At 43.4% G+C, this 20,190-nt stretch overlaps 1 protein-coding gene across 1 annotated transcript; it reads right to left on the reverse strand.

Annotated features, from left to right (window-relative positions):
• Nucleotides 1–956: 956 nt before the first annotated feature.
• On the reverse strand, nt 957–14,532 carry JPT1 (Jupiter microtubule associated homolog 1). The gene is made up of 5 exons (XM_086356132.1): nt 14,361–14,532; nt 8,041–8,183; nt 7,600–7,697; nt 5,938–5,956; nt 957–1,224 (listed from the first exon to the last, which is right to left on the reverse strand). The coding sequence occupies exons 1-5, from the start codon at nt 14,414–14,416 to the stop codon at nt 1,076–1,078; spliced, it is 465 nt and encodes a 154-aa protein (XP_086212258.1). The 5' UTR covers nt 14,417–14,532; the 3' UTR covers nt 957–1,075.
• Nucleotides 14,533–20,190: the final 5,658 nt, after the last annotated feature.

A 20,190-nucleotide genomic window follows, 5' to 3' on the forward strand; every position in this document is an offset into this window, starting at 1 on the left:
CATTCTGAACTCACGCTGACTTTAAACCTGTTTTCTTTAGAGAGAAGCCCACTTCTCTCTAGGCCTTCCTTACGTCTGTTTTAATTCCAAGGGCTCATCAAATCATTGGCTAGCAGGATTGTTAGTGACAAAGAAAAAAAGCAACTAAGCAGGTAGAATTGTGGAAACAATCTCAAAAAGATGACACAGGACACAGTGTTTCAAAATTTGTACATCGTTTACTTTAAGCAACAGTCCAGGATTGTGAAGTACAACACACATTTTAAGGATGAGACTTTCGTTTCATGGTCAAGCACCAGCATCATGCACACAGCTTCAAGTTATCTAAGAAGAGCACTGCCCCCAGCGGGTCCCTGCCCCATGAAGACCCCGCCCCTGCTTCACCACCTGGAATTCATCAGTCTGAGTGAACATCAAGCCTTCCTCTGCGTGGGAGCAGCAGGCTTTGCTCAGCCAGTCATGTTAAGTATCTGGCTTAAATATATCTTAAGGTTCAGAAATAAAAGGCAATTTTTTGTTTTACTTTTTTTTGCTTTGCAGGCGGCAAGGCATAGGGCACAGGCCTTTTATCGCTCCGTATGGCACAGGAAGATGCTTTTTAGCAAAGGGCACTGACAAGTTAGGGCAACACCAGGTAGGTTTCGGCATCAAGACAACTTTGTTTGGGGGCCTGAAGGGACAGCGCCTGTGGACTGTTCACTGGTCTGTCCGATCCAGGCTTGGTAAACCCAAGTAAAGCTGACCAAAAAAAGGGTTTTAAAAACCTCAGTACAAAAGATCCTCTAACACATCTGAACCAAATGGTTTGTTCTTAAAAACATGGTACTAAGTGTCACAAAGCTTTCCCTCCAATCTACTACTAGAAAACACTCATGCCAAGGCCTACAGACCCAGAGGAATCAGGACAGACAGAGAACCTGTTCTTCCTAAAAATAAAATAAAAAGACAGCAGTACATAAAGTGCTTCTTTTTTAATGAAACAAATCCAAAAGATGTACAGTCAGGCTCAAGTTGTGCAGTTCACAAGCATGGAAAAAACAAAGGAACAGAACGACAGAGTTCGGGGCAGACGGAGCTAACCCAGGACGAGGCTGGACTTGCCGCCAGGGGGGTTTCTCCGGGATGGCACAGGTGCCGGCGCCACTGGGCTGGGCACAGGGGCGGCGGGCACAGGCTTCTCCTCGCTCTGCCCCAGGCTGGCCTGCAAGTCTGTGTCCACGTTTTCTAGGAAAACAGAATGAAATTAAGACTAATAACTATTCCCAGTGAAGATGAGTCTAAGCTTTTTGGAGGGCCTTTGGAGGATGGTTCAAACCATGCCTAGAGCTATAAAGAAAAAAACAATTGGCACGTGGCCGCTATCCAGCACCAGCCACTGTTAGTATTCTGCCGTGTGTCCCCCTAAATTACATAATACATGGCGGCATAAATGTTTTAAGTGTGAATATTCCAGATGAGCTCCAGGTCCACCTCTCAACTTCTGGGTGGGTCTCCTCTCCCTACTTCCAGAGGCCCTACTACTAGTGTGCATTCCTCTAGTCCATTTATTTTACGTCAGCTTTGTGTATTTTATTTCCAGCATATCACAGGCGATCTTGTTTTTATTGTATTTAACATAACTGATATCAACTTGTACCTTTTGGAAATTTACCCCCACTTATACACATGGTCAGGTGCTTCCCTGGTGGCTCAGTGCTAAAGAATCCGCCTGCAATGCAGGAGACTCAGGTTCAGTCCCTGGGGCAAGAAGATCCCCTGGAGGAGGAAATGGCAACCCACTTTACTCCAGTAATCTTGTCGGAGAAATCCCGTGGACAGAGGAGCCTGGGAGGGCTACAGTCTATGGGGTCACAAGAGTCAGACATGACTGAGCAACTAAACCACATACACACGGTCACACTTCATCTTGCTCAATTCACTGCTTTCTAGTATAAATACAGTATATATGATTAATCCTCTGCTGACAGCCAAAAAGTGAAACCAGCCTGACCATTCTGAAACCGCAACGCGTGTACTGTGGAACACGGGCCGGGGGGACACGTGCTGTCGTCTTCAGTGTGAACAGAGGCTGGGCGCCTCCTGCCGGTGTCCACTCCTTCCCAGGTCCACTCTACCGCCCACGTCAGAACATCCTCTCCTCACATCTGCCCACTTCCCCCACTTGATAACCACCTCACCTTAATATCTGCTAAGTGACGGGTGAAAAAATATTATTTAATTCTGTCATGTTTTAACGTTTCCATGATTAATGAGTGAGGGTGACTTTTCAGAAACCATATAATAACCAACAGTACAGACGTTTATTAAAGACTCCACCCCACCCACCAATGGTTAATTATCTTAATCCAGTTACTCCCATCATATCAACCCTGCCCTTTCCTCATTAATGTCTTAAGAACCAGTGTTATTATCATCCAACACATCCAGTTCTAGATACTGCTTGACTGATTCCCAGATTGACTTGTGAAATCCTCAGTCAGCATATAGGAATCCTTAACCAGGTTGTTGCCACTGATTCAAATTCAAGAGTAATTGCAAAAGAAAAAAAATGCATTATTTTCTGCAAAAGGTAATTTTTATGAAGAGTTTAAGGCATGTCAGACTTATTTTTAATTAAAAAAAAAAGCCAGCTCTCTTCATTTCAGTGTTAAATCTTAAATTCTGTTGCATATTCTAACACCTACCTTGCAATAATCACACAGAGGCACCTTTAGTATAAAAAACTAAGATATTTATAAGAGTTGGAAGAAAAACTACCTTAAGGTTTAAAGACGTTTATTTCCTCCTAGATTAGAAGTTCCAAAACCCTGGAGCAGCGAAGCAGAAATACTGGTTATGACATATGCTATGTAAGAATTTTGTAAGCACTCATATTAGACACCAACGCAAAGTACTAACTCCAAAAAAATTACTCATTAAAAAAAAAGTTCTGCATCAGACTGAACATTAAACATCCACTTGTACTAAGTTTTCACTCAGCTGACTGAAACAGAGAAGTTCAAGGAGGAAGTCTCAGATCAGAAACATAACATCTCAGAAATATGCTACTGCTGCTTTAAACATTTCATTTCATGTATTTTTGGACTGTTTAATAGAACTGACTTCTAAGGCATATAATGTTCTATACTATTCAACTATAGGTAAAAATGTAGTACGCGCTTTCCAAGATGACAGACTCAGTTATGAACCAAAGCTTGGCGAGAAGGGGTAGCCCTTAGCTTCCCGTTGCACAAGAGACAGGATGAAATGCATCACCACACAGTACCCAAGTCCTCCGACAGGTGCCCTTAAATAACCTAGGGAAGTATGTCCAACCTACTGCAAATACAAACAAAACCCAAGAGCCCATGTTTTAAAGCCATCCAAGATAGACGAATACAGACCACGAACTCCGCCTGAACAGCGTATCAATCCAAGCTGTTTCATTTCTGCTGCGAGGACACAGCCTCCCCACTGGATAGGATCTAACTGAATTCTCCACCATCTGGGCCACCAAGCTGAGGAACCCTTCAGACAGACACCAATGTTACCCTGCAGGGTAGTTGATTTCCATAAAATGATTTTTAGATAAACAAGCTCATTCCTACCAGTCTCACGGTTGCCTTTATCATTATGAACAGAGCCGTTCTGTCTTTCACAACTGGGGAACAAGAAGCCAAAAGGGAAAAGGGAGGGAAAAAAGCACCCATGGAGACTACACAACCGCGGGCCTTGGCCTAAATGCTCACTTGTCCAGTCAGAAATACTCTGTCCAGAGAAGATGGAGGCTGGCTTGTTACTTCCTTGAGTCTGTAATAAGCATAGGAATTGAGAGTAAAGGCTTTAGAAACTTTTATGGGACTTGACAGAGATCTTTTGTCTACTGAATCCAGTAATTTAAAAGATGTTTTTGTTTTTTTAAACAAAATTATGGCTTCTGCCATAATATACATCCTATATACTCCTTACTTGTCTGTCTTCTCTGGCATACCAGTAAGGTAACTGATCAGACAGCAACGTCAGAAGAGAAAAAAACGACTCATCTAAGGATCACAAAACTAGAACCTCTAGAAAACCCAACAGACTTGCCCGAAGACAGGTAAGGACTTCTGCCCAAGCTTCCTGGACCTTCTCCCTCTTTCTTCAAGATTTCCAAAGTCCTCAGTATAGACATTCTTGTGTTTAATTATCCAAAAGATGAAGGCAGTATATCCAAGCAAGATCTGATTTAACTGAGCAGAACTGATCGGCCTTGCACTGAAGTTGCCGACAGAACTGGGGTTGATTTTTACTCACCAGACATGGTCTGAATCGTCACGCCCCTTGTCATTTTATGGCAGACGAGCTAAAAGTAGCAGCAGTCAGGAGAGAGAATAATCAGGTGCCAAACTGACGAAGGACTTGTCACACTGTACAACTTGCCTGTGCCACTCACCTGAAGGGCCTGTTACACTGAGCTGGGGGTGGGGGAGAGAACTTTTTTTTTCAGTTACAGCTCAAGAGTTTTATTCGGCAAACACAGAATAGTACACCCTCAAGGTGCGAAGGCAGGCCGACCCCAAAGGACAGGCTGAGAGAATTCATTATTAGCAGGACAAATAACATGTATTTTCATAACTTCAGGCTCTCACATACTGCTCTGGGCTCCCCAAATTTGTAATTCTATTCATTGATCAAAATTAGTGAATAAAGATTAGCTGCTTCTTGGGCCTCCCTGGGGGCTCAGTGGTAAAGAGGAGACAAGGCTCTGATCCCTGGTCGGGGAAGATCCCGCACGATGTGGAACAACTAAGCCCGCGCCACAACTACTGAGCCCAAACAACAGAGCTCCAAATTGAGAGCTCACAACTATTGAGCTCCAAAACGAGAAGCCGCCGCAGCGAGCAGCCTGATCACCTCAACTAGGCGACAGTCTCCCCCTGAAACCAGACAAAAACCGTGCAGCAACCAAGACCCAGCATAGCCAAAAATAAATAAAATTATATTTTAAAAAAAGGTAACTTATTATTCTTGCTAAATAAGGTCTGACATTGGAAGTATTTCTGAATACAAAAAGCAGCGGAATCAAAAAGTCTAGATTTTTTTTTTTCTTTGAACCTCCAGAACAATCTTTTTAAATGGAACAAGCTAGACAGAAACAAAAACCAATACACCTTCAGTCCAATGAGAAGCAATCTGTCTGCGGAGGGAAAACCCAGGTAAAGTTCACAATGGTTCAGAAGATTCTCCTCCCCTCACGCCCAGCGAGAGACAACGAGACAACCGAACAGGAATTTTTGTTTTCCTGGAAGACTGACTCGCCAAATGTAATGGCAGAAAAAAGCCTTGAAGGAGTGGCTTCGTCCCAGGCCGGCTGCGTGTCACCGGGTCAACTTGAACCTGACGGCTGCAGGCCAAACACATGTAAACCCCATATCACAGGCACCAGCGATTCTCTGGCACTTGTTAAAGAAGTGCCAATAAATACTTCAAAGATTTTAAATGATTAAATGATTACAGCTCTTTTCCACTTATAATTTGATGATGTGGATGCTAACTGAAAATTTACACCTGCCCGCTAAAGTCATCATTCACAAGATCACAGGGTTACCGGTGTCTTGCTGAGTAAGCACTTCAGTAGAAAATCAAACTGTAAATTTAATGCTGAGGTCTGAGCTTGCGATGCCAGAGACGGTTACTAAGAAGCTCTCACTGAGTGTAACAAATACCAACCTGATTGACATCCGTCTGTTCTGAAAGCTTTGGGAGGTTTCCAGCCTTGTTCTCGCTGCTGGCCGTGCTTGCTAGCTTCCGTTTTGCTTTCCTCTCCCCTTAGAGGATGGACGCTGGCCCCTGGGCCTCAGCCAGGTTCACTCTCCAGCCAGCCTCTTTCCCCAGGACATGACTTGAGTCAAAATTCCAGTCTATTCTAACATTTACAGAGCCAGAAACTGGCATACTTTTTTCAGACATACTCACCATGAACATCACCTTCTCCCTGGCAAAGAAAAAAGTTAAAAATTTACTTCAGATTTTAATTTGGCCACATACAAATAAAACAATCATAGTTCAGAGAAGCTACTGTCCGTCTGAAGACAGATGTCAAATTTTGTTTTGATGTAGTCAAGTTCAAGGTCAAGGTGCCCTTTACAATAAGCAGCCTTTATTCAACTTGGAACAATGCTACACAAAAACGCTACTGGACCCAAAAAAAAAAAAAAAGCTACTGGATAAATTGCCCCAGTGCTAGTAACATGGTCAGAACACCAAAAACCTTAACATTGACACTGATGACCTAATATCAGTTAGCACTTCAGAGGAGCTTTTATCAGAACGGGAAACTGGTAAACCTATCTTTCCACCCGCTTTCCTTTCTTCCTAATCTAGCTGTTGAAGGGCCTTCATCAATTCCAAAGCCCTTCTACCGGTGTCCCCTCATTCAGGCGGCTGCCATCTCCATGTACCCTGAGGTCCCCACTCGGGGACATCCCACCAGGCTTTCCAGACACACACCTGGGGCCTAGGGGCCGTGCTCAGCTGCAGACAACCAATGGTAACACCATGCTACAGCTTCCTGCTGCTGCTGCTAAGTCACTTCAGTCGTGTCCGACTCTGTGCGACCCCATACAGCCCACCAGGCTTCCCTGTCCCTGGGATTCTCCAGGCAAGAACACTGGAGTGGGTTGCCATTTCCTTCTCCAATGCATGAAAGTGAAAAGTGAAAGTGAAGTCGCTCAGTCATGTCCGACTCTAGCGACCCCATGGACTGCAGCCTGCCAGGCTCCTCCATCCATGGGATTTTCCAGGCAAGAGTACTGGAGTGGGGTGCCATTGCCTTCTCCGACAGCCTCCTGCAGTTCAGCTCAAAACAACAGGCAACACTTGCCAACAACCGAAACATCCCTGAGCTCAGATAATGCTACCATGTGTGACATACACAGCAAGTGCGAGTGATGCGGTTTCAAAAATCACTACTGAAGGATAAAGACTAACCCAACTGGTAGCAGACACACATGAACAGACCAAGGTCATGTGAACTCATTTTCCTGATCTACTCTATCAACCTTCCATCAGCAGTACAGTCAGTCCCTTCCCTAATTACCTCTCTACATAATAAAACTCCAGTGGATAAAAACCTAGTGGGAGAAAAAGTTCAGGGATGATTGGATAAATAATTTAATAGAGGCTCTTTGTCCTGGGTATTAACTCCAGGGATTGAGATCATAAGCAAAGCCTTTAGAGAGTTAGGATAGACAGATGCCCTTTGATAAACTGTCGCTGGAGTGATATTGATGATGATGGATGGGAAAGATTCATGGAAGTTACAGGAAAGTGATGACTAAGAACAATGCTTATGCCCCTGTTGGTGGCCTCCTTACCCCTGCCCCACCTCCCCACCCCTCCCCATTTATGCTGTTTTCTCTTTACTCTGTATTTCTACTTACTAATACTGTATTTTTTGATGTTATAATAAAAATTCAATAAAAATTTAGTGGTTAAGGCAAAAACAAAAAACAAACCCCAAAACTCCAATGGCAAGTCTTAGTACAGTGGAGGAAGGGCGGGGGGTGATGTGAGAATTTCATTTCTAAAGGGCATAAACCTCAAAGCCCGTCTCTCCCCCTGTATTGTTGCACTGACCTTCAGATCTAAGAAGTCTCCAGAGTTCGCTTCAGAAGAATTCCTTCTCTGGGGTCCAGATGACTCAGCATCTTCCCTGCCCCCACTAGACTTGGCACCTGAATCAAAATACACTTTCATGAGGACTACCAGGGAAAGACCTGAAGCGAGCCACTATTCCCTGTGTTCGCGTCACATGACAACACGAGCCAACAGTGTCAGGGAGTGACGGCTAGTAAAATGCTAAGGGGCCACATAAGCCAGCCTGACGGCTCTCCTTGTTCTTAGCCACCACACCGACTCCCAGCATCTCCCCCGTCTTAGCCCCCGTCTCTCCTCCCATGACAAGCTTTAATGGTTGTTTCCCATGATTAAGCTAGATGTTACTCAGCAGCACAAAACCAGCTGCTGTGGTCCTGCTGGGTCCACCCCTTGACTACTGATCACAGAGACTAGCAGTACCTGCCGACTTGGCCCAGGAAGGGGGATTTTCCTCAGGTGTCCCAAAGATGCTGGAGGCCATTTTGTTCCTCCTCACAGGCTGTTCTGTTGGTTCATCAAAACCTAATGAAAAATTGGATCCACCGCCAGGAGGCCGCAAAACCCTAGAAATGATGGCGAAATGTCAGTTTCAGATCAGATCAAGACGTTTCCTGGTACATGTTTTCAAACACCTTTCATTTCAGTTCCCCCACCCATTCATTCCACACCCCCACCCCCCACAAAAGAGAACTGTTAATGGGAAAATAGGAATTGATTCCAACGTGGTATAAATTCAACGATGGACCTTAAGGTGGTGAGGTTGTGCACCGCACCAGGCAGCTGAAACAGTCCTAAAGCACCAGCAGCAGGCTGGTTGGCAACCCCAAAGGGAAAAGGCCTGAGCCTATGGATCCTGTCTGCTGGGCCCAGCTGGACACATTTGCAAAGAAGTTTAGAAGCACATCTTGTTATTTATTTAAAAAAAATGTTTCCATTTTGATTTCCAACAAAAATGTTTAAATGGAAGAAAATACATATAAAAATAAACTTGACCAATTTAGAAGCCCAAGGAAAGCTCGTTATTGTCTCTCCCGTCTCAGCATCATTCATAAGCCCTGTTTATACACGCATACCTCACTATTCTCACTAACCGTCGTGAGTGACCAGTCACAAGGAGAGTCAATCAAGAGTTAAGTGTTAACCATGACATGCTCTACACCCATGAACCTCTAGACACCATCTATACAGCTCTTGTGTTTGACAGGGAAATACGGCACCTGCCCATTTCCAGATCTTCCGGACACAGGTTGACCAATTTGTCCCCTCCATGAAAACACTCAATTTCATTTGTCCTGTCGCTACTCAAAACATAGAAAATGGAGATGGTTTCATGGGAAGATGTCCTAACCATAGATTCAGTTCCTTTATGGTGATGGGAGTGGTCTATTTTTCTATTTCTTAAGTCATTTTGAGTAAGAAACATTTCTCTAGGAAGGTGTCCGTTTCATTCAAGTTTCCAGATAAATCCAGTTGTCATTTGTAAACTCAGCTCCTTGTATTTGAAAGGATAGGAAAAATTTAACACTTTATTGTTTTTCTTTTTTTTTCTTTTTCTTTTTTAACTTTACAATATTGTATTGGTTTTGTCATATATCAACATGACTCTGCCATAGGTATACACATGTTCCCCATCCTGAACCCTCAAATTTAACACTTTAGATAAAAATTCTCTTCTAAGTATCCCTCCAGAGGCATCCCCAAGTTGTGATTTTTGTTCCCATTCTAAATATTTTCTCATTTCCATTATTTTCTTCTTTGACCCATAAATTATTTAAAAGTACATTTGTAAATTTGCAAACATAGGTCTTTCTAGTCTGATTTCCAGCTTTTCTTTATAATACAGATGGGGTCTATGTGACATGTTCCTTAATAGGTGGTTCATTTTTTAAATCTTCTGTATCTGCTTGAAAGGAACATATACTTGCCAGTGTTCTATATGTCTACTAGATAAAGCCTATTAATTGAGTTGTTCAAATCTACTGATTTTCTTTTTGTCTGCGCCGCACGGCATGTGGGATCCTAGTTCCCCACCAGAGATCAGACCTGCAGCGCCCCCAGCACACTGGAAGCACACAATCCCAACCACTAGACCACCAAGAAAGTCCCATCAATCTACTTATTTTTACTATGTTTTATCAACTACTGAGATTCTGTTACCAACTTCTCCGACAATGGGGGATTTTGTCAAGATAAGAGTCCTAGCTCACAAAGACCACCACTGGACTATTTTATTTAGTTCAGTAGGGAGAACTGTGATGCATTAACTGGCCAGTCATTTTGATTAAAGGAACAAACCAAATATATATTCCTAACTCACTTCATTAACCACAAGAAATTCCAGCTAGGTCAAATATTTAAATTTAAAGCCTTAGACAAAAATATTGGAAGAAAACATGTACGAATCTGGTTCTAGTCATGAAGACTTTCCTTCTAAGCACAAGATGAAAGCCAGAAACCATGAAAAATGGACAGATTAAACTTGGCAGAAATACACATATTTGACAAAGGATGATAGAATCGCTTTTAAAATAATTAAAACAATCATGAGAGAAATAAAAATGGACAAAAGGTACTAACAGACAATTAAAAATATGGGTAGTCTCTAAACATTAAAAATTCAAATTCACAAGCAAATAAATGAAACCTAAAACAAAAGAGTATTTTTTTGCTTATTAAGTTGGTAAAGATGAAAAAAAAAAAAAAAAAAAAGCCAACTTCCGGTGTGAATTGAAGTGTGAGAATATAAATCTGCACAAACTTTCTACAGACCATTTTGATAAAATGTATCAAGTGTTTAAATTTGCATCTTCTGTGAACCAGGGAGGGGGTTCTACTTCCATGTTTTCCTAAGTAGATAAGCAGACATATGTACAAGTAAACTTGCAGATGCAGGCTTGGTTAGGCCTAAGCAGAACAGAAGCAAACTGCTCAGACTTCCCCTCTCAACTGTATCTACTTCTCACCATCTTCTCCAACCCAGTCAGGCCACATTCTTCCCTGTTCCGTGAACTGTTCTGCCTTATCTCCATCTCAGAATATTTACTCCCATATTTCCTCCTACCCAGAGCACTTTCCACCCTTTCCTCGGTGACTGTTTCAGAATCCAGCCCATTTCTTAAACCTTCTCCTCTTCCAGGAAGCCCTCCATGACCTTGAGGAATAAGCAGTAGGACACGGAGAGGAAAGAATGTTAGAGACCCTCTCTTTCTGGCCGCCAGTTCTTTCTGTAAAGGACCAGTCATTACTTTTGGCTTGTGGGTCATTAGGTTTTTTGCAGCTATTCAACTCCATAACAGCACAGAGGCAAGCCACAGGCAACACGAAGATGAATGAGGGCAGCTATGTCCCAATAAAGCTTTATTTGTGGACACAAATGTGATTTTCATGTCATTTTCATAAGTCATGAAAGATACTTCTTCTGGCCTTTTTCAGCCATTTATACTTGTAAAAATCAGGTGCCAGCTGGACTTGGCTATAGGGTGGTAGTACACTGGGCTCTGCTCTGTCTAGTTCAACAAACAGCCTCATTTTTTAAAAGAACAAAGTCAGGCCCAGAGAAGTTCTAAATGAACTGCCCAACTTTAGTTAAGTGACAGAGATGGGGCCAAACCCCAAATCCTCCCGCCCTGGCAGGCACATAAAAAGGGCTCAAAGTGAAGTAGGGGAAATCACTCAATACCATTTTCTCTTTAAACTACAAACCTATATAGTTGGTGTTCTGATTGCTTTTCGTGTTTTCTAGACTGAATATATTTCTTATATAGGTCCTGTAGCATCTTTCCCAAAATCTAATATTCCTGTCTCTCCATAGTAAAATTCAGTACTCAATTTACACTAAATTAAAATGTCATTATTATTTTCCAGGGGTGGGGGTGGAGGAAATCCATTGTGTGCTTTTATAACAACATTTAAAAGCCTACTGTTTTAAGTCTCCCATATTAAATATTCACTCAGATTAAATTCATTAAATGAATTAAGAAATCATGTTCAGGCATACCTCTTATAATTTTGGGTCTGCTAATAAAATTGTTTAAATAATAATTAAAAGTATGTTACAAATTCTTAATAGTCATTCTCCATGTTAAAGTCAGAAGTGACTAGGTTTTTATCATTTGTATGTCAAATCAACAGACACTTGAAATATTATAATCAAAATTAGCTTGCTTCAGAGACTTCCCTGGAGGTTCAGCGGTTCAGGCTCCATGCATGCAGGGGCATGGGTTTGATCCCTGGTAGGGGAACTAAGATCCCCCCAAAAAATAAAATTAACTTGCTTCACTGTCATCCCCTTCATTCCCCAGAGATTAGACTGATTCTCCTTACTATCATAATTAAATTCTCATGAATTATTTCAGCCAGATGAAAATCTTCAAAATCCTAATAGGCCAGGAATTTTTTTTTTTTTTTGACCTTAAAAAAAGAAAAAAGACACTACAATCTGATCACCAGCTTAGAAAAGAAAGTCAAAGCTCTGACGAGCCCAACTTTTTAAAGGTCTGTGTCCCTCTTGCAATAGCAGGTTCTACCTACTCCAATGACGTCAGTGTTGTGGAGCCCATTTGTAACAGCGAGACATCCCCAAACAAAGGATTTGGATCATAAGAGAAATTATTTCAATTTTATTTTCTAAGATCCTGCTATTCTTCCTGAACTACGATAATGAGATCAGAATTACATATCTGAGACTCAACAAAAATGTGTCCATGAACTGCGGGTAGCAATTTTCAAAAAAGTACTCTTTTTCTTTCTTATCTCTTTAAATCCAAGAGTTCCAATATGAGCTTTGCAGATCATTCCCTACCAGACTAAATTTATAATGTGTTTATGGAACCAGGAAACGGTTACTGAAGAAAAGAAGTTTAAGACAATTAGGTGAGAAGGAAAGGTAGAAGTAAATAAAAGGACAATGCTACATAGAGTCTTAAGATAACAATATTGGAGGAAAATTGATGACAAAAGGGGGTTAAAACATTTATTTTGCAAAACCAAAAGCCAAGAAATGTCTCACATTTCAAAGCTACAAATGAAAAAACTAGTGTGAGGATTCATTTGACCTGGTTACTTAAATTCTCTATGAATTCAGCACTAAACTGCGCTCAACCCCAAAGGATAAAAACCTCTGATTTTTTTAATAGAATGCTTGAGTTTTCATATTCCAATCACTACACTCTGGCCACCATAAAGCTGACCTCAGGGCACAAAATGAAAAACCAAGGTTCAGTTTGTTCCAGTGTCCTCTGGAAAAAAAAAAAAAAAAATCTCACTGGAAGGATGACAAGAGAAGAGGGAGTGACCAGGGTTTGCGTAGGTCTATCTACTCAAGTTCCCCTTCCTCCGAGCAGCACATTGATTTAGTTTTTAAAATCTTTCCCATTCTTTTCTACATTTGAAAAGGCAACGAAAGAGTTGAAGAAGAATGTCATTTCCAACACTACCTCCTCAGCCTCACTGCTGAGGCCTGCTTTTTGTCCCCAAGGACTCCAACCCCTGTGAGACACTGCTCTTTCACGGCTGTCTTCTTAGCCCCACAAAATGGCTCCCTTTGTGCCGCTTGCCCAGGACCCCAAGGCTGCCCACATATGACGGCGGGTCGTGATCGGTGAGGAAGAGAGGCTCAGAAAAAGTGGAATCTAAACTGCCTCCACGCCTTGGGCAGGATCCCAGAGACGCCTGTGTCCCACCTTTAAGAACAGCCTGCGTGCAATTAGCCGAGACAATGTGGACATCTTCCACCGCATCCAAAGCCTTCCACCAAGTTAGGCAAGGGCTCGGATGAGAGGCCCTCCCAGTCCACACACCGTGCCCAGGGCCCCCTTGCCTGGCTGCAGTGGCATGAGTGGCCAGAAAGGCTCGGGCTGCGCAGGTGGAGATAGTACGGAAGAGACAATGGATGTCTCGGGCCCCGCCCAAGAACTGGAAACCTCCTCCATCCAGCCGGGAACCCGGGCCAGAGGTGAACTCATTTGGCAAACGTCAAAGGGGGAAGCGAAAGAGGTGGGATGCGAAGACCGAGGTCCGAAGGTTTGAGCGCAGAAAACCCACTTGGAACGACACGCTCCCCCTCCCATTCGGAGGTGGGCGCGGGAGGGGAAGGAGCAGGGGTCTTTCCTTTGTTAGCAGAGGGGAGGCACTTGGCGGAGGGTTTACGGTTGGGTCCCGAACGGGGGCGGGGATCGTGATGACCAGCCCCGCCCGAACACAAATGCCACCTGCCAGGCGGACCCGAGTGGGCAGGAGCCCGGCGGACCCGATCGCTGCGGCTGCAGGATCTGACCGCCACGCCGGGCGCGGGGCCACCCACCTGCTCCGGGGCTAGAGACACGAGCGCGTGGCCGGGGGTGGGACAATGGGGCCAGATCAAGGTGCCCCGCGGGCTACCCGCACACCAGGGGCCCAAGATCACAGCCCTGGGGCCGAGCCGGCCGCGCCGCAGAAGGCAGAAAGCGAACCCTCTCAGCACGTCCCGCCTAACGAAAACCCGCTGCACGGCGAGCGAGAGCGGCCCCGGCCCTTCCCAGCCCCTTGCTTCAGGGGAGGAATGAATGGGAGGGGAGCAGGAATCGGGCGGGGCCGGCGCGTCAGGCTCGCCGGCCGCACAAAGGCGGAGCCGGTGGCCGAGCCCGGCCACTCGGCCGGGCGCGAGCGCAGCGCCCCGGGCACGTTACAGCCAACAACCGGCCGCCAGACCCGCCCGGCCCCCTGGGCAGCAGCCCTCCCGCCCCGGAAACCCCTCGCCTCACCGGGAGCTGTTCCTGCTGTTAGGGTCAACGCCCTTGAAGGTGGTGGTGGTGGTCATGGCGCCGGAGAGCGAGGTAGGCTGGCGCGGAGCGGAGCGCTGAAAGGGTCAGGTCGGAGGGGCGCAGAGGAGCTCTCCACCCCACAATCGGCGACCGCTGCAGGAGCCTCCGCCGCGGCTTGCCAGCCGGACAGCCGCTTTTATAGGGCTCGCAAGCCCCCGCCCCCACCCCGGCGGCATTGGTCGATTCAAATAACCCTGTTCACTCCTATTGGCTCCCTGGAGTGCCAAGCATCCTGCGGCGTCACGACGGGCTGAGACGGGCCCTGCTCAGCCTAAACCCGCCCCCTTCCTGATCAGGGAAGGTCTGGGGACGTTTCCCCTCCCCCACCCCCAAATCTCGGAGATGATTGGACAAAAGACAAACCTGCCCCGCGCTCCGTACAAGTTGTGCTCGTTGTCACTTAAAAAAGTTACCTTGATAGAAGGAAAAGCTCACTCTGGGCTAGTTGGAAATCCCAAGTTGAGGACAGGTTTATCGTTACTATTCATTTATTTTGTCTTACTCATGGCGGGTAGCTAGGGCATGCTCCTCAAGAGAGGAAAACGACTGCTACAAACCCACGTTTACTGAATACCTACTGTGTGTCCTGCCTGGAACCTGACAGTCCCAAAGCAGCAGCACTATGAGTCAGCAACAGAAAGCACACGGGGATGATCCCTTGTAAAACGACGGGGAATTCTTCACATTTTAATATAACTATTTAGCTGTAACGCGTGGTGCACGCACTAAACCAAAATTACAGTCGTTCCGACTGGAGGGCCGGTTCTTAGGGCGGGTTAACGCCGGGCTTCGGGGAATGGCCACATCCCTGCTACTAAGGCCACGGGAGTAGTCCAGGCCTCTGCAGCTGTTTATAACCGTTAAGTCATGACTCTTCCACCTGTCTGGGTAAATCTATCCCCACAACAAATGCAGACACACTTGTAGGGCTCAGGAATGACTGTTTATAAGATCATAATAGCAAAGTCTTGGGCTACTATGAGGCGAGGCCTTCCCGGTCACGCTATTTCCTCAAGGCAGATCTCTTTATTTCCTATAAGTGAACTACATTCCTCTTTGTGTGGCCTCCTCCTTCCTGGCCATCTGTATTGGTTAACCACTCTCCTGGGTTTTCATGAAAAGCCAGAGACAAGCCCTCCTCTTCCAGAAGGCCTGGGTCGTGTTTACGTGCTTACCACGAAAGCATGAAGCATACCACTTGTTTGGATTAAAATCTCTTTCCAAAGGCTGGACCTAAAGTCCCTAAACTGTAAAAACAAACCCCTCAAAAAACTCCTCAGGCCAACCTAGTGAATATGCACCCCCTCTTCAAATGTCACAGTTATTAATTAGGAGGTAATGGAATATGGTGGCTGTGAGCTCAGGGTCTCAAAGGAGAAATTCAGGTTTGAATCTCAAATCTTAACTTTTCTGAGCACTGTTTCATTTGCAAAACAAGGACAGACTAGTATCTAGACTCCATAGACTTGAGAAGACTGGATGAGGTAATGGATGTAAGGTACTTGTCCTGACGTATCAACATGATAGCTATTTTTATTATCAGACTTACTTGGAAATTAACCACATTTTTCTTTAAACAATCTCCAAATGGTTTTCTTTTGTTAAGTTAAATGAGGGATTTAGACTTGACTCTTAGGGTCCATTTTCGCCTAAGTTTTTGAGTTTGCACTGGCTTGCCTTATTTCCTCTGGAAACAAGAAAGCCTATGTTCTGGTTCCACTTCCTCCCAATTTAAGACACTTGTAGATCATTTATACCCTTGATCCCAGGTTTTTCATCTGTAAAATGGGTTAACAGCAGCTATTCTGTAAGATTTGGAATGAGATTAGGTACCCCATCCTGGCTGCGTAACAATAATCTATGAGCTTCTGGGGGTTTCTGGATACAAGATACAGCAGTGGATATCTGGAATAAGTTAAACAGACAGTTCTCATATACATATAGCTTGGGCTGAAAACCTTCGCTTCAAAGGTAAGGAATCAGTTCCAAGAGAATCCTTTTTAATCTAGTCTGATTTATGAAGAGTAAATTCACATAAAACAGACATCTGATTAAAGCCATCTGAGCTCTGTTTGGAACATTACTTGTATTTTAAAGTAAATACTGCCAGAAATTTCCAAAATAACTAGCCCTCCTATTTACTTGTTCACATACTTAACAATGAGTTGGTCAAAAAGCTCATTCGGATTTTTCCATAAGCTGTTTTGGAAAAACCCAAAGAATTTTTGGCCAACACAATAGTTTTGACCAATTACCGTACTTCACTTTCTGCTGCAAAATTGAGATTTGGGGTAAAAGATACGATAAGTAGCTCTGCTATAATCTTTGCTTTAGATTTTAGGTGACCAAGTAAGTTGAAAATGGGACATTAGTCAAATTACATTTTCCCCCCAAAGATCAACACAGATCAAGATCAAAAGATGCAAAAGGATGGGACGATGTGAATATCTGCTTATAAAGTCATGAAGGCCTATCATTATGATTTTTAAAATACACACAAGGGTCTGTATCAATACGAAATTTGCTTCAAATTCTCAGGTTAACCTAAAAATCTAAAAAAATAGAAGACACATGAAATCTTGTAACAAGGAATGATTCCACAGCTATTTCAGGACCTACAGCAGTGTTTTTAAACTTTTATGAAGCAGAATCCAAATATATAAAATAGATTAACAGAACCCTGGCTCTCTCTGCTTTCCCATCCTTGGCCACTCCCTACATGGTCCTCTCCTCTTTTTGCACAACCTCAGGGGTCCATGAAATTTTAAAATCACTGCCCTCTATGCATGTCCATTTTCACCTGCTTTTTCAATACAGTTAATAGAAGAATGAGCAGTGGCCTCCACTTCTTTTTCAGCAGTAAATACTCTTTAGCTTCCTGCAGTCCCAACTGCCACTTCCCTACTATATCCATTTGTACCAGTCTTCCATTTTACTTCACTTCAGGAAGCCTGGCAATCAGCTTTTGCAATGGGTCTTTTGTTTGTTGGCATCAGGTCCTAGTTTTAGTTGCAGCATGTGGGATTGAACTCAGGCCCCCTGCATCGTGATCACTAAGCCTTAGCCACTCAACCGAAGTCCCAATGGATTTTTCTGGCCACTTCACCCAGCATGCATAACTTCCACAACCAGGGATCAAACCTGTGGCCTTTGCAGTGGGAACTCAATCTTTAACCACTGGATCACCAGGTTTTTGTAAACCCAATATTCTTAGAAATTCCTTAGAACACAATCTATTGTTCTGAAGCATGTGGCAAAAAAATCTTTACTATTTAAAACATGTCAGAAAATGATTAAGGCCCTAATAAATTTTTATTTGGACAGGAATCCTGTTGCTTTTTATATTTGTTGCTGAGGGTGTGGACAGTTTTATCCAAGTATGCAATGTACAACTTAAAATAGAAAAATCTGCTAGTTGTTCTTCACTACTTGTGCCTATTACAGATAACAAGTAAATTTTCACCAAACACAAGAAATGCACTAATGTAGCATCTCTTTGGAAAAGGCAATGGCACCCCACTCCAGTACTCTTGCCTGGAAAATCCCATGGACGGAGGAGCCTGGTGGGCTGCAGTCCATGGGGTCGCTAAGAGTTGGGCACAACTGAGACTTCACTTTCACGCTTTGGAGAAGGAAATGGCAACCCACTCCAGTATTCTTGCCTGGAGAATCCCAGGGACAGGGGAGCCTGGTGGGCTGCCGTCTACGGGGTCACACAGAGTCGGACACGACTGAAGCGACTTAGCAGCAGCAGCATCTCTTCGTTCTCACACATTTGTTTGTGTCTTGAATGTTACCAGCCTTCCCATTACCAGGTAAACTGAGGTGCCCATAATTTCAACTTGTCCCTATTTATCCAAAATGCCAGAGGAAATGGGCAATCTACATAGTCTCCTTACTGGAATTTATTCCACCTAGATTCTGCAATTGGGTTTGAACCAACCTCTTAGAATAGTGTCTTTCACTGTGATCCAATACACATATATGAGGTTGAACCATATGACACTGCAGATATCTAGTTCTGATCTACATGAATAGCAATTACATGTTTAACCATACTTTCATACATAATCTTAATGTTTCCTATTCCTTATTACTAAAAGGAAATACTGCCATGTGCTTTTGAACTTGGTTGAGTGACTTAATTAACGAACAGCCCAACAAGTACAAGTTTCACTTTCATCCCCTATTGCAGCATGCCGTAAGTATATCACTCATACATACATTCTGCATCCATCACTCCTAGAGCCAAATTTAGTATGCATCTGTCCATTCTTTTCTTAGCTGCATCCTCACCACACAAAAAAAGAAAAAGGCAGATCAATGCCACTGAGAGAAAAACAGCCCAAGGAGTTTAGTTTCTCTTAAAAGTCATTTGCCATTAAGTAAATCAAATGAACCAACCTAGAGGCCTCAAATATGGAAAATGGCTTTGTTATATTCTTGCCTTCTCCTTCTCCAAAGTTAAACAAAAAGGTATGCACACTCTACTAAGGTCTGACATGCCCTCTGGTCATTCTGAAATACAAAGAGGAAGAGCACAGTTCCTATTTCCCTATTTTTTTCCTCCTCCTCTCATACTAAGAGCTGAATAAGATTGTGATTTTTGTCTTCTTTCCTCAATCCCAAGTTTTCTATTTAACTAAAAAAAAAAAAAAAAATCTAAACAATCTATCCTGTTCTAAGGTGAATTTAACCTCTTTTACAAAAGTAATTACAAAAATTACAAATATCAACTTAAAAGGTTATGCTCAGAAAATGGGAAAATTCTTAATATTCCATATTCTGTAACTTGTTGCAAAACGAGTCACATAATACTTCTTAAAACATCTAGTGCAAAGAAAACTATTACATGAAAATTCTTGGACTTTTCACAAAGGCCCTAAGGGTGTAGGAAATCCTAAAATGAGCACATACATTAAGTCACATGTCACTGCTTACAGGGAAATAACACTCCACATTCCAAATAACAGATTAAATTCCTAACCTGTTTATATACTCTGTTCTAATTATGTTCCACTATTTCCATTAGTTAACCACTACACATACCAGTCAGTACAAAACACATGTATTTCTTACTAAATCCTGGACTAACCCTCAAATCATCACCCAGATAATCAAAATGTTGAAGCATCTTGTGGATGAGTCCTTTGGTTCTCAAGTATTGGAGAATTATTAAAATCTTGAGGATTGTTTTTCCTTTAAGACTGGTTAGGGCACAATTTAGTATTAAGTATTTATTCAAACACCTAAAGAGATGAAGATTATATTCAGTTTTTGCAATGAAAAGAAAATACAGGCCAATTGGCAGGGATTACGGTATAGTTGATGACCCAGGCAGAGAACTTACTTCATACTGAAAATAATTTTTATTTAAAATTAAACATGGAACTTCTGTGGTGGTCGTGGCTAAGATTCTGCCTTCCAATGCAGAGGACACAGGTTCGAACCATAGTCAGGGACCCAAGATCCCACATGCCATGGAGCAGCTAAGCCCAAGAGCCACACTGAGCCCTCATGCTCCAAACCCGTGCGCCAGAACTAGAGAGTCAGCACGCTGCAACTTCTGAGCCCCTCTGCCCCAACTTGAGTCTGTGCACCTCAAAGAAAGATCCTACATGATGCAACTAAGACAAATAAATACATAAAATTAAAGAGTTCAGTACATGGAAGGGATTGTTAAGACAGCTGAAACACCTCATTTAATCTTTACCATGAGGTGCTTGGCTCTCAAGAGTTGTGAGAATGCTTCTCAGTTCCATATTGCACT

The sequence above is a fragment of the Bos grunniens genome, chromosome 19 (assembly GCF_055505025.1).
Source record: "Bos grunniens cultivar Pamir isolate PY7600 chromosome 19, Bosgru_T2T1.0, whole genome shotgun sequence".
Taxonomy (NCBI): domain Eukaryota; kingdom Metazoa; phylum Chordata; class Mammalia; order Artiodactyla; family Bovidae; genus Bos; species Bos grunniens.

What these genes read in the sequence shown, in the direction of transcription:
- JPT1 (XM_086356132.1), bottom strand. Translation starts at nt 14,416, where the DNA reads ATGACCACCACCACCACCTTCAAGGGCGTTGACCCTAACAGCAGGAAC. An exon ending in AACAGCAGGAACAGCTCCCG is followed by an intron (nt 8,184 to 14,360) that starts GTGAGGCGAGGG and finishes CATCATTTCTAG; the next exon opens with GGTTTTGCGGCCTCCTGGCG. An exon ending in TTCCTGGGCCAAGTCGGCAG is followed by an intron (nt 7,698 to 8,040) that starts GTACTGCTAGTC and finishes ATTTTGATTCAG; the next exon opens with GTGCCAAGTCTAGTGGGGGC.